The 15339-nt window shown below is 41.0% G+C and overlaps 1 protein-coding gene across 9 annotated transcripts in view; it reads left to right on the forward strand.

Annotated features, from left to right (window-relative positions):
* The window catches only part of rims1b (regulating synaptic membrane exocytosis 1b), a 66029-nt gene extending 54352 nt beyond the window's left edge, over positions 1 to 11677 (forward strand). For 7 of the 9 annotated variants that reach the window (XM_062387041.1, XM_062387043.1, XM_062387042.1 and 4 more), the window contains 7 exons: positions 84 to 244; positions 3557 to 3774; positions 6730 to 6874; positions 6979 to 7091; positions 8341 to 8442; positions 8647 to 8786; positions 8890 to 11677. In XM_062387041.1, coding sequence (XP_062243025.1) covers positions 84 to 244; positions 3557 to 3774; positions 6730 to 6874; positions 6979 to 7091; positions 8341 to 8442; positions 8647 to 8786; positions 8890 to 9105 — 1095 coding nt within the window. In that variant the 3' untranslated portion in view covers positions 9106 to 11677. Of the gene's footprint in view, positions 1 to 83; positions 245 to 516; positions 673 to 2780; positions 3195 to 3556; positions 3775 to 6729; positions 6875 to 6978; positions 7092 to 8340; positions 8443 to 8646; positions 8787 to 8889 lie in introns of those variants that run through there. The other 2 variants (XM_062387049.1, XM_062387047.1) reach the window with 2 other exon arrangements.
* The last annotated feature ends 3662 nt before the right edge of the window (positions 11678 to 15339 follow it).

A 15339-nucleotide genomic window follows, 5' to 3' on the forward strand; every position in this document is an offset into this window, starting at 1 on the left:
TTGATGAGTTATAAATAAATGACACATTTTCTGTGCAAAATCATCACGTCTCTCCCCTCCTGCACGTCTCCCTCTGTTTATAGATGTATGCGGAACAGCGGCGGAGCAGCGACAACATGTCGGCGAGATCATCGGACAGTGATATGAGCGATGTGTCAGCCATTTCCCGTGCCAGCAGTGCCTCCCGCCTCAGTAGCACCAGCTACATGTCCATCCAATCAGAACGGCCTGGGGGACGACTCAGGTCAGTCCTTATTGGCTTAACCACAGCTACTCACAAACAGCAAGTTCACCATTTCTGAAATACAACTACCGTACCTGTTTGGATATTGTCTGTTTTATGCATGTTTATCACTGTGTGTCTTTCTTTTTTATTTATGCATGTCTGCATGTTTCTGTCTTTTCTGCATGCCCTGTGTCCTCTATCTCCCCACACGCACACACACACACACACATATAAACACATACAACATGCGGATACATGATGAACGGTGGATCCAAACAAACTGAACACAGATCCAAGTCATTAGAGGAAGAGGAGAAGAAGGACAGGAGGATCTCGTGGGGGGTGGATGGGGAGGAGGAGAGGAGGAGGGCGACAGGAAAGCGACGTTTCTCTGCGGAGTTGAAGCGCAGGAGACACACTGTTACAGGAGACAACAGGGAGTCCAGGTAAACATCAATAGATGCCCAATGATGAATTTACTGATGATGGCACAAAATACATCGTCATTCCCCACATTCCCATCCGTTAGACAACAGCACACAACGGAAACTTGTAATGGCAACAATTACAGACAGTTTCCTTCCAAAGGGAGGTTATGGGCTACAGAACAGTTTCCCCTCAACTTGCAGGAGGGACATAGGGAGGGGCTCAAATCATCTGGTTGAAGAGTTGTATTTAGTTTCAAGGTGCAGTTAGTCTCACTCTTATGAGAACAATTCATTTGATTGTGTGAATCCCAAACAAGTTTAGAGGAGCGCTCTGTCAAACTTACACATGACAAGAAGTTGACTTGTGCCAGTACTTCCTCCCGAACAGGATTGTCAGAATATGGGATCACGTAAAAATTTAACTAATGAGAATCCTGGATTTGAGCAGACATGAATATGTTGCATTATGGGAAATGTATTTTTTGTAGCTATAACCATACAAGACTTAAAATTGACATTTGCCTTCCGCTGCTACAATAGATGCAGCAATAAATAAGTGAAATGAATAAAATGAAGGTAGAATATTTTCCTTCTCAAATAAAATTTAAATCCACATTAAATGTTTTCAGCTTTGTCTGAAAACAATTAATTAATGAATCTGACTATAATGATTGAATGTAAAAATAATTTACCTTCCAAAATAATGAAACTAGAAACTAAACTTCCAAGCGTAACTCAGTAGGAATAAAAAACAAAAGATTAAGAACTAAAATGCAGTAAAAAGTCTCATGCTCTCGTCTCGCACACAAAGCTTGTGCACTTCCCCGGCTGACCAGTGTCAGTGATTTGACAGGGACAAACAACCCTATCCCAGTGGTCCGTCGTGGACCAGGTGGTGATGTAGTGCAGCTTATTAGCTGGCTAATGTACTGAGGTCTGGGAGGAGGAGGAGAGAGGGGTCTGTTCTTTATGGCCTCACCATGGATCAATCCCAGCAGAGATTTATAAAAGCACAGCCTCAGAGCCTCTGACACACTTTGTGGAGTGGGAGGTGAGAAGGAGGGCGAGAGAGTGTGTTTTAGGTTTTCTTTTCAAACCAAACACAATCTCAGCAACATGGCTGAAGTATGTGGACAACCAATATAAGAACGAATTCTGAGTTGTCAATGAATTGTGATTGATCGGATGCTACATGGGTTTTCTTCCCCTTCAACCACAAGAGCATCAGTGAGGCTAGTAAGAGCCTGGCTCATCCCGAAGTGTTGGCTGGTGTTGAGGTCAGGACATTTTAAAATAAATTCACAAGTTATCATTGTGCTACTAAACTGATTTATATGCTTCTAAATGCTTAACTTAAATGTCAAGCTCTGTTTCAGGCAGCAGTGAATTTTTTTGTCTGTTAAATAATAAGGCTGCAATCAGACAAACTGAAAACACAAGTTTGAATTCCAAAAGCAGAAATTAAGTCAGTTTCCATCTTTTTTAAAAGAAGCCGTCAGTCTGTTTGAGAAAACCGGTCATGTAGTTTATCTATGATTCAGACCAGGGCTCAGTTTTTAGACAGAGGGGATTTGAATGGGTCACCCAGTGATGAACAGCTGGTGTCAGATCAGTTTTCACTCAGAGTGGGGTAGTAATATCTCTATTAATTTTGATGATCTGTTTTTGAGTTCATACAGAGGCATTGAGATTGCAGCTAAACATCAAACCCTTTTATCATCTTTTCTTTCAATCCTTGTTCTCGACCTTACTCCCCTGCCATTTGTTTCTTATCAGTTTCAAATAATCAATTGGATGCCACACGTGTAACTCATGCATGAATTAATGTTTGCTTTCCTTTTAGCTTTTATTTAATCACCTGTTTGATTCCCCCAAAACCTGACATTTCATAATAAAGAGAATGATTTAAAAATGATTTTGCAATGCACAAATTCCAAAAATTACCTTTTGAGCAGTTTCACGGGCAAAAACATCCAATCACGAGATGTTTCTGTCCTACGCACAACTACACCCCAGTTTCCATTATGTACAAGTGTGTTTGTCATTTTTGTTTTATTTGGTCATTGTGTTATGTGTGCGTGTGTGTCTGTGTGTGTATGTTTGTGCAACCCCACTGCATGTCTCAGATCCCTCCTTGCATGCATCCTGTGCTGTGACTGCCCGGACCCTCTCCATCCTCCAGACATGGATCCTCCCCTCCAAACCTACCCCTCTGCTGCACGCCCTTCCCTGACTCCCCTGCAGGGGGCAGTGGAAGCTAACCTGCCCCTCCCCAGTTGTTCCTTGGCTCCCTTGGGAGCAGCAAGTATGGGTGACAGGGGAAGTGTAGCCGGGCTTTCCTGCAGCACTTTCACACCCTCTGAGGGAATGGACATGCGGAAGCTCCTGCGAGCCCCTAGGAGGCAGGCTGGAGCACTGAGCACCTTCTGCTCTCGTGCAGTGGCTTGTTTGAGGAACTTATATACATGAAGCCATTATCATTAACCCTCCCAAAAAAAGTTTAATTTTATTTGACTACAATTAAATTTTAACCTTGATAATCTCATGAGATCGTCATTAGAGTAGTGACTAAAATGACAGCACAGTCATATGACACAAAACTCTATGTTTGTTTCAGTTGTGTACTGTGTTTATTATGTTTTAGTTAATTTCAGTAAGATATGTCAGCATCATTTTCCCTTTTCACTCTTCTGTCATTTGATTCACTTTTAATTAAACATCACTCAACAACAGTCAACTTGAAATCATCGTCTTCCACCATTTGTAAATCCACCATGTTGTGTCTGTGTTCTACTAAAAGGAAGGTAAAGTACAGAGGAAGTTGAGACCTGAAAGTCATCCCCTCTCCATCCCACCAGATCACAGTGCCACTCAGCATCTTCCTCTCTCCCTCTCTCTCCAGCCGGCAGATGCGGTCGTCGATGGGCCGCAACATGCTGAAGAGCTCCAGCGTGAGCGGGGAGATCTACACCCAGGAACGCACTGACGGCAGCCAATCAGACACGGCGCTGGGCACTGTGGGTGGCGGCAGCAAGAAGAGACGCTCCAGCCTCAGTGCACGGGTGGTGGCCATAGTTGGAAACCGTCGCAGTCGCAGCACTTCACAGATCAATGGCCCCGGTGAGTTGCCATGGCAACACTCAAATGTTCAGTGGTGGCTCTGGAGCCCACTGGTTACGTGTGATGTGAATGTGGCTAATGTTCTACTGAAAAGGGAACTCACAGCAATCATTATTGCATATATCTATATTGGTGTGATAGTGTCAGCATGTCACATTCAGGGTGTGAGGGTGGTTACTGTGGAATAAAGGCAGTAACAACACCATGCTGCTCAAATATGGGGTCGAGCCAATCATCTTCCTTCTAAGTTGAGCTGAGTGTAAAGGAGGTGGCATCACTTCTCCGAAGCGATGTTTATGTGATCTTTCTTTAAACAGGCTGTCATGCCTGTCATCTTTTTCTAGACAGAACTGAGAACAAGAAAACTGCACAATCAGCAAATAAATACGAAAGAACCAAGAGTTACCAAATGAAAGCAACACAAGGACACGTTTAAAACCATTAGAAGAATCCTGAAAAGCATCAGAATACAAAGAGGTAAAGTCACAGAGGGGAGTGTAAGACTGTAGATGCAGGACAGTTTACAGCTCATTCCATTAAAAAGGTGCATATCACCTGAACCCTGTTCTGCCAACATTAGTGCAAGTGCAGTAGATATCAAGGGTAAAGAAGTTACTGGATCATGTAGTGACTGGTTTTAAATGAGAGAAGAGACGTGAGGTAGCTTGGGAGTTTTATAAATGAATAACATGAGATGACTGGAAGGATGTCCATCCCACCGACAGAGAGAACTATGATGAGTGAAGCACAATGCACTGTGATACAGAGTTAAACTGCTGGAGTGTTGATTGGTAAGCATGAGTTAGTGTTACGGTTGGAAGAAGACAATCCTGTATTTTCCTAGTTTGATTTAAAATTTTTGGGTTGAATATTGAATATGAATTTTGATTGATAGTCTGCTGTTAAGACAGATTCCTGTGTTTTCATGAATAGCACACAGTAGTGGGGAGGAGATATTAATAAGGAACAAAAGTTGGTTTTATACAGTAAAAAATCTGCCAAAGCCTTAGTTTAACCTTCCCCAAACATTATTTTGTTTTACTTTAAATGATTTGTTAATTATTCCAATAATTCCATGTTATTTAAATGATGCGGTTTGATAACAAAAACTTGAGAAAGATATTGATCCGCAAGTGCTGGTGTTGTGTGCTGATCTTTTTAACCTGGACTCAGTGACACAGCCCGAATGGTTCCTTCAGTTTACAGTTTAGCTTCATGTACCTTCTGTTTGCCTGGATTATTGCTCTCCTTAACAACACGATTTCCCTGTGACTGTGACACAAGATTGTATTTAATCTCCACCACATGTAATCTATGTCCGCACTGATAACACCAAATTATGAAACCGTGTTTCGCATCGAAGCAATCGTTGTGTTTTCAGTGGATTTGTCCCGAGGAGCAGATTGTACCGGTGCACCACAAATTGCAAGTGTGCTTTCGTTGTGTAAAGGACAAAACCTCTGCCTCCCCCAACACGTGTCGCAAAGACAAACGACCACATAAGTATGTTCCTGAGAGCTCCAGAACATCGTGTCCAGCTGAGAGACCCTCGCAGCTCAGCTCCCAGCCACAGTGCAGACTCTCGCTGATCTGAGCCTGGCAGCCACTTGTACCACAGGGTGGTGTACGACTCCTGATGAAAACCAAGTGCTGTACTCCCCCTCTTTGTAGTAGACATAAAAAGCTATTAGAGAACATTAGGCCTAAGGGGGTCCTTTAGCCTCTCTGCCTCAAGTAGAGAGGAGAGAGAGGAAGTGGAGATAGTGGAGAGATCAAGCTTAATTTGAGAAGTCGATCCCGTTCATGATGGATGTGAGCAAGTGGAGGTAAGGGAGACAGATGTTTGAGTTTTTAAACTTGAGGATTTTCATGGGACCACGAGGTAATAGTTTATACATGCAACGTTTTATTCTAGGTTTTATATTGGAATGACTGTATGTGCTGTTGGCTGCTGGGTGCAAAGATTAATCTCCTGCTTATCATTTAAAAGGGATGATAGGATAAGCAACTACATCTTCAGTCAGGAGGTGGACACATCCCAGTCCGAGATGTCAAACAGTGTTGCTCTTTTTTCTACCCAACAATTTCCTGTTTACTACCATTTCTGGATTCAACAGGACATGGGTGCGACTTTGGCTGTGACTTACAAAGGGAGATCACAGACTTCTTAACTGCATCTGGGATGCTTTGTCACCATGATTGAGGAAGCAACTAATAGTTTACTTTTTATCCATGGATAAAAAGGCTTTGGAAGTTTTTAGCTTTTATTTAACCACAACTAAGAAATCTTTCTCTCAATAAGGAAAGAATAACCCTGATGATCTCATAGCAATGTCATCAGTAATTTGCCCTCAGTGTCAAGGCTACACTTAGCATGTGAGGTTTTTCGAAGTAGGTGTTTGCTTGAAATGTGCTATAACTTGAACTCGTGACTAAATATCACGTGTGGAACAACAAGGCTTAAATAATGCACGTTTTGTAGTCCTATGGTGACTTTTCATGTTCTATATGAAACATATTGTGCATTAACAGTAAAATATTTTCAATTTTTTGGGAAGATATATACTTATTTGCTTCCTCGCCAAGAATTGGGTGAGAAACTCTTGCTCAGTTGTATCAAGAATTTTGCAAAATGTCTAATTATAATTTTTTTACTAAATTTTGTCTCATGCAGATTATGAAACAACTGATTCCAAATTCTAACCTTACTCCATAGGACAAATGTTTTTGTCTTGAAACTTGACTCAGATTCCATAGGAATTAAATTATCGTCTAACATAAGTCTGTGGTTTTATGTTTTACTACATTTGTACATTATCTTCCTTAAACGGGTTCAGCATGACACAGGGTAAAACAAATGTACCTTTATTCTGAGTGAAGTGAAAAATAACTACAATAACATCTCTGACAACATCAATGGGATATTTTTCCCTCCATCTTTCCTGTACCATCCAGAGGGGAAGAGTAAGAAAGAGAAGGGAGCACCTATCCAGAGGAGCACCGAGACTGGAATGGCCGTGGAGCTGACCAGGAACATGAGTCGACAGCCCAGCAGAGAGTCCAACAATGGCAGCATGAACAGCTGCAACTCGGAGGGAAAGTGAGGAGACCACACTCGTTTTGTCATTTTTTTCTCAACCAATGTCAGCTTGGATTTGCTCAGCTCTCCCTGCGACACTCTCCCTTTCTGTATTTTCTGTCTAGTCTCATCTTCTCTGGAGTGAATCTGGGTGCCAGCAGCCAGTTCAGTGACTTCCTGGATGGTCTGGGTCCAGCTCAGTTAGTGGGCAGGCAAACACTGGCTACTCCTGCAATAGGTATGATACTCTCTTCTCTTCTTAAATTTTTTTTTTTTCCATACATTGAATGAATATTTTCTTTAATAATTTATGTAAGTGCATGTGTCTAGGCAGGCACGTGCACAGACATTTTGGGGGGCAGGTGCTCAAACCAAAAAAAAAAGGTCACCCATCGCCAAAATTATTTATGAAATTAAAAATAATAATAATAAATAAATAAAAAACACATTATATTTTCAATTTATATATTTATTGTCATTGGGGTGCGCCGCAGAGAATGTCGGGTGGAAATTCTCACATAACTCAAATAAATGCCCCGTCAGATATCAAAACACATTAGGGGGGAATTGATGACAGAGAGAGTCATTTTTATTCTTAAATATTGATGAATGAAGAAAAAATTGGGGTCCAGCAGAAGGGGCACTTTTCTCATCCAGGGCAAAAGGGCAGGTGCTTGAGCACCACTAGGGGTCTCTCTGTGCACGTGCCTGTGTCTAGGGTATTTCTGTCTACTCTTATCAGTCAGTGGTGTCATAACTCATACCAAGTCATAAGGTTAATAGTATACTAAACGAGAGATGATTGCAAGTGAGATATTACATGTGCTATGTTAAGTCAAATAATATAATAATATTTAAGTAAAAAAATAAAACTATTTTTGTTTTAATCTATTTAGAGTTTTACTGTTCTAATGAAATAATATTACATATTTGCACTATATTGTAGAATAATAAATATGATGACATTTTAAGCATGTAATATATAGTGCTCAGTAATCATTTCCTTATGTTTTCACATATCTAAACCTTTGACCTCTGACATTTGACCCCGATGAGTAAAATATGTTGACAGCAGAATCCTTTTTTATTGGTTCAGTTTACGTCCACTAATCTTCAAACCCGTGAGATGTATTCTTTCTAGTCCTGCAGTCCGTGCCGTCATTAATCTGCTCCACGATTTTAAGCTTGTGCACCTGCTACAGCCGTGTTCATCAGACCTGTCCACATGAACAACATATTCCAAGAACAACTCTAGAGAATTTCTTGTTTCAAACATTCACTTGGATTCAAGAATGAACTAAGTAGATAAGTCCGCTGTGACCATAATGCAAGAATTATTGCACTCAAATGCCTTATAGGATAGAATGATGGCCTTTTATTTCCCAAAGGTCAAAGGTCGACTTCACCATGACATCATAAAGTACTTGACTGGTTGGATTACAAGTGCAAGGCTCCGATTCTAGACCTGCTCTTCTTCTGTTTCTCAGGTGATATCCAGATTGGTATGATGGAGAAGAAGAGCCAGTTGGAGGTGGAAGTCATCAGAGCTCGAGGACTCGTACAAAAGCCAGGATCCAAATCTCTCCCTGGTAATGACCTGACCCACATTTAGATACTGAAGAGCTACTAATTCCTCCTATCTCCCTCTCATTATTATCTGATATACACCCAGGCATTGTTATCCAGTGCATACATACACTCATAAATACATGTGAGATCTGATCGAGATTGTGTCGACGACCCACTCTGTTCCCCACTAATGTCTTTTTCTGTTGTTTTGCCTCTGCATCCAGCTCCATATGTCAAGGTCTACCTGCTGAATAACGGAGCGTACGTAGCCAAAAAGAAAACCAAGATTGCACGGAAAACACTTGACCCACTGTACCAGCAAGCACTGCTATTTGAGGAAAGCCCACAGGGTAAAGTCTTACAGGTGAGTGGGACATGTGTTTCCTCAGCAGGGTATCACACCAACAATATGATTCAGCAGGACGAACTAGAGCTGCCTAATTTGACACATTTTGTTTTTCTCTCAGGTGATTGTATGGGGAGATTACGGCCGCATGGACCATAAAAGCTTCATGGGAGTTGCACAAATTCTATTGGAGGAACTGGACTTATCAAGCACAGTCATTGGTTGGTACAAGTTATTCCCACCATCCTCCTTGGTGGACCCGACACTTGCCTCCCTGACACGCCGAACTTCCCAGTCGTCACTTGACTCCTCTGGACCTGCAGGAGTCAGATCCTAGTGGACCAACAGCTACAACGCTCGGCGAGTAACAAACTCAAGAAACTAACAGTAGAGAGACAAATAGACAGAGGGGAAAAAAACTAAAAGCGGAAATGTAGAACAACAATCAGAAACAGTCACAACGAGAAAGCTTTGTTGAGATCTGACAATCACTCCTGTCGCGGTTAATTTAGTCTGTTGTAGGGAGCGCCACGTTTCAGTGTTTCATATCCATTCAATGAAAAATCGTATTGTTTCTTCTCTGTGTATGCTGAAGAGGCAGGGCTGTCCACAGACAAGCTGTAGCTCTTGAGACAGGAGACGAAACAGTGTCAGAGAATCAAAAGTGATGCAGGGTGGTTTTTAACTGAATCAACAATAGCAAAGAAATGTATGTAAGCGTCGGAATGTATGGACTCGAGACAGAGGTGATCACCCTCAACACCTGCAGCTGGCACAGTCCTCTCTGCAGTGGCCTCCTCTGAAACCCCAACAGACTGCCGGCACTCCTGCCCCCAGGCAGGGTGCTCCCACCTGGGTATAAAGTCTGGAAACACAGGGCCTTCTTCTGGTGCCTATGACCTTGGAGCCACATCACTGGCCCCGCTCTCCGTCAAAGGACCCTCCCTTTTCAATATGTTTACCATGGCTGCTCCGAGGCCACACTGTTTGAGTGTGTTTGCTTTGTCGTTTATTTCTTTCCCTTTGTTACTACTGGCACAAAATGTTTTTAGAGTACATTAAATGCTCATGATAATGTTGTCAGTCTGGTGTGTGCATGGTGAGAAAAAACTAAATAGAAGGGATAAAAAACGGATATAAAAACTATTAAATGTCTGCAAGTGTTATTCAAGGTGGGTGCTAATGATATTGCCACATCCTAGATTTTTATACTTGACAGCGGGCAGGGTTGTTTTCCTCGTTGCACCTCTGGCAGAAGTCCAGGCCATTCGTCTTTGTATAGATGTATATTAGGCCTCTCAAGAGGTTGACCAATAAATAAGATATATGTCACATTGAAATCACAAGGATACAACATCACTGTAAAAAAAAATTAAAATATAAATCTTTGTTCACCTGTGCAATGGCAAGAGAGGAGCGTTTCATTTTTCACATTTTTCGGGAAGTGCAGTCCTACACCCCAGCACGTTTGAGGTTTTTATCCAACCCTTAGTTTACATTATTTTGACATTTTAACACAAGCACAAGAGCTTGATATTTTTACGACAAAAAGTCTAACTTTTTGAAAAAAAAAACACATGACGTTGAAAAAAAGGAAAAAAAGAAATTACTACCGTCACTCATTCGGTTCATTTCTTTGTCTAGATATTAGAAAACACAAAAACAAACAGAGGAGAAGAATCACCCACAGTTTCCCTTGTTTGTCTCTGTGAATGTCAAAGTAACCAATCAGACAGATCTGTCCGGACGTCAACACTAATGCCCATCCTCCGTTTGGCCTGCAGACTCCTCCCATCGAGGAAGAGGCGGGGCCAGCATGACTTAGGAACCTGTTCCGAGCTGCATGCACATTTTTGTAAAACAGAACAGATACAAAAAAAGACACTGACCAAGATACGTGTGTTAGTTCCACATACTCTAGGGCCGCTTGTATGTTGCATGCAGTTGTACAGTTTGCTCGTACTTGAATATTAAAGAAATAAAACCAAGAAACAGAAGCCATTCCCATTACGCAAAGACATCTGATCTCAACTGCAGTCTGCTCCATGTCCCTCAGTCCGGTGCTGAATGTCTCTCAAACTAAATCCCAAGATTGTGTTGATGTCTTTCCTCGAACCTTTGGAAGATGTACTGTACTGTATGGTAGTACTGAGCAGACCTCACAGCCCCTCAGCTGTTATTCCACATCATAGTATACCTCCAAGGGGCTGAGATGATGTATGAATAAATATGTACAAATCAGATCCACTTATATGGAAATATGAATTATGTTTCAACATAATGATTTCAGATATGCTAACACATGAACTGTTCAATTATAGAAAGAGTTAATGCAGATGCACAGAGAGTCACACACTGTAAATACTCAACAGCCATGCACTGGGTTTTCATTGGGCTGAGTGATTACTGCACAGGGGCCAAGTCATGTAATGAGGAGCGATTAATACGTCAATAGGGACCATGCAGTGGGACAACACAGAGCGATGGACATGGGTCACATGAGGCTGAGCTCAAGCACACAGACGCCAAACCTCCAGGTGTACCACTGCTCTCAAAGTCGACGCGTGAACACTTCTTTGTGCTTCAAACCCAGTGTTTGAACTCCGACCATTGTCCAGTCCCACTTCAGAAGAGTTGACCTTTCTTTTCATCGTCCGGTGAAGATGATTTCCCCTACTTTTTATTTTTTTCTTAATTTTTCTTTGTCAGTATTAACAGGAAAAAAAATTGCTGATTGTTTACAACTTCTGTGTTCCACTGAAACAAAAAGAAAATTTGAAAAAAGTAAAGCATTCACTGCAACATTTCTTGTTTGTATAACAGATGTGGCTCAAATTATGTGTATGTTTTATATTTAAAAAAAAGTTCATTTTTATTATTTACAAATAAAAAGAATGTGTGGAAGAAAATCTGCCTTCTTTGTTGTGGCTCAATTAGACAAAATAAGACATATGTATATATTTGTATTTTATTTTATTTCTTATTATGCTGTCAGCCTGCAGTTAGCTTTGACATTAGGCCAAAAGTCACAGTGAAAAACCTTTTTCTTCTTGGCATGTTTTTGGGGAAGCTTTTTCTTTAGTCCCATAAACAACCTCATTCATTGCTTCATTTATTTCAGGCTCAATTTCAGGAAACCTATAAATTCAAATCAGATGTTTGCACATTATAGTTGTTGCATAGAAAAGTAGGATACACAGACATACTGGATATGATATGGTTTACATGACTTCTACTGTTTTCATATATTAGCAGATCTCTCCCTGATATGTGAAAAAATAAATAAGAACTAAAAACTACTTATGTAACAACTGGACTATCAGTCTATTCAAAACTCTAAAGACTTATATTATATATTTTAATCAACTGTAACCATTGTTCAACAGAGTCAGAGTCTTTGCAATATGCTAACACACTGAGGTTTACCAGGGCTACTGTTTATATCAGGTGTCCCAGCTCAGTTTAATATAGTATGCTAAAGTTTGTTCATCAGCATGGAACTCAAGTTGAACTTTGCATTTTTGTTGAGTTCTTTCATCCAAAACCCCAAATGTCAACCTCCTGGTGACTCAAGTGGAATAGTCAGGGGATCATCAAGTCAATTAGGGGTCATCCTCTGGAAACCACAAGTGACGATGTTTCATACTTGTTACAGGAAACAATCACGTAATGTACAGAAAGCCGTGTTGACCTTCATTTGATTTGTTGGTTTACCCAAATATATAAGAGATATTAATTTATATACACACATAAACAACAACAGGAAACCCTCAGAGAGGCTCGATCAGGGCTCTCTCCAATGGAGTTGCTGTAGTTTACAGAAACCCTTAGAGCTAATAGAAGATCTTGATATTATGAAAATACAATTCACACAGAGCGTTGGCTTATGAACACAATTGGAAAATACTAGGATGCCATTAACTATTACCATTTATTTGGAAAAATCCTGGTTCAAGTTCCTGTAATAGGAAGTGACTCCTGGTTACACTCTGACTCACTCACTTTCACGAATGGCTGTAAAGGCTCAGGCGCAATCTTTTACTTGTTGAGACCTGTTGGATTACAGGGCACGACACACACTTTGTCACACTGTAATCATTTACTAGATTTATTTTACCCAATTTTCCCTATTTTATGGTTGCTTAGGCTCAGGTAGGAGAAGCGGGTCGTCCACTAGTCAGAAGGTTGGTGGTTTGATCCCCGGGTAATGGGGTCATAAGACTAGAAAATAGTTCTAAACAAAATACTCCTTAATTACCATTTACAGTAATCCATCCTGTTTCCTTTACACTCATATACCCAGTCAGTACTCTAATGATTATTGATATCTCATTTGTTATTTGTTTTGATCGATTCAAACAAAGACTGTTTATTCCTGCTGCTGCAGGTGGTACCGTTTTATAGGGAATAGAAAATATGTATCAGGAAAAATAGGAACACACAAAGGCAGAGTTCTTAAAGCAACTGTTTCATCATGTGGATCTGTCGATAAAAGCACAGCTGCGTCCTGCTACACTATTAAACCATAACTCTCTGTCTTGGGTGGTGCTGCAGTGCGTCTAACCGAAGAGGAAGTCGAACCAACATGGCCTTATGTGTGACCTCACACATGATACAGTGAAGCAGAGGGCTTGAGAGATTTATGTTCCACATCCTCTCGTTAAATAAGCAAAGGGTCCCCCGAAACAACATCTGCAGGCAATCTTGACGGAGCCTCCCACCAGCCTTGCCATGCCAGCCGGGCCCCCTCGCTCCCCTCGTCATTGCACCAGGGGTCAGGACCTCTGTGTACAAAGCGTGGATGCCGACTGCGGTGGAAAAGAAAAACTGCAGATCAACAAGTCAGAGGCCACGACGAAATTTCCATGCTGCTCCCAGGAAATGCATTAATCTATATCTAATCAGGTTAAAGAGTCACAAATTGAGAGACCGTGAGTGAAAGTGTAATACAAACATTACAAAGTTGATTTTTAAAATTATCCGTGACGATGAATTCTACTAAGGAAAAACATATATACTTAAACTTTGGGAAAAGAGGAAATCCAGTATAGGCTGCAGGATGGGTCCCGACTGACCTGTTTACTTTGAGGAGCATTTCATTTCAGGCTTCTTAATTTGAATGTTTCCACTTGGTGAAGCTTCATGATGGTGTGCATGCACTTGATGCATGAAACCATCTGATGAGAGACGAAATGAGATGATAACTGCACAGTTTTAAGTTTGTAGGTGAAGTGTAAATGTGAGTTTTACTTCTACATGCAGGTTTTTTTTTAGAGAAGGAGGGTGTTAGTTTCTTCTCCACCATCTGGGTGGAACAGTATTATGTAAATTTCCCAGTAAATTCTTTTTAACATTTTAAATGATGCTTTTACACAAGTTTATTTTATGTAAATGCTTCTGTGCCTTTTTGCTTCTAAAACTCTAACTATAACGTTTTGTGTAATTTTTTATTTTGTCAGTAGGCTCAGCTCTTTATTGACTATATTTCCATTTCCCCAATGTTGAATCTTGGTTGTTTGTTCACGCAAAAACAAGATGGCCTGCATAAACGTCAAATTGTCCCTACCCCAGTTTTGAGTTGCATTGTTGCAGAAGAGTTCAGACTGATAGAAAGTAAACTGCGTTCAAATCTAGCTGATGGAGGCAAATCAGTGAGTACGGAAATGAGTTGTAGAGGATCCAAAACAGAACAATGAGACCTGGATACTGTTAAGCCCTCACATATGGAGATATGAATAATCCGGTTTCTCATGTTCCATGAATGACTACGTTCATGGTTTATTGACCTTATTCAGGAATAAATAATATTTTGATTATGATGTTCACATGAGTTGTTATTGAATATTTAATTAAGTGATGAAGAAATATAACTAAGAGATCAAGTGAGGAGGGGTCATTGATCAGGGTTTGGGATCGTGGTCTCTGAGAAGGTTGCCTGGATCTGCAGTCACCAGTAGATGGGGTAGTTTTGTCGGAAGACAAGTGGCGGCTGTCAAAGCTCTGCAGCTAAAAGAAAGTCCTGCACACGGAAGGACTGCGGATTCAATGTGACAATGCACACTCACGTACACACACACAAACTCTCTCCTCATCCACTGTGACTCACTGTAAGAAGTCAAGTCTTTTCATCACACCTTTATCAATCAATCAATCAATCAAATTGTATTTGTATAGCCCATATTCACAATTACAATTCATCTTTAGTCAGCTGCATCCGATGGCAGCAGCCATTCTGGCTCACGCAGCAGTTGCAGTTCAAGCAAGTGTCTTCCGTGTTTAAGTGAGTGTGTGTGTGTGTGTGTGTGTGTGTGTGTGTGTGTGTGTCTGGGGGGGGGGGGTTGAGTGTGTGTGAGACTGAGAAGAGGAAGTCCATGCCGAGACATAACTCATACACATTTTCTTTTCCTTCCCATTTCACTTCAAGCTGTAAGGACACAGAGGAAACAGTGTTCTAATTATATTCACTTTCACCACAAAGTTTTCACAATAAACACAAGTTATGGTAAAACTGAACATCGATATCACATGTGTGCGCTGGGGAGCCGCGTCTCTGTGCCACATGGTTCGAGTG

The sequence above is a fragment of the Platichthys flesus genome, chromosome 5 (assembly GCF_949316205.1).
Source record: "Platichthys flesus chromosome 5, fPlaFle2.1, whole genome shotgun sequence".
In the NCBI taxonomy this organism is placed as follows: domain Eukaryota; kingdom Metazoa; phylum Chordata; class Actinopteri; order Pleuronectiformes; family Pleuronectidae; genus Platichthys; species Platichthys flesus.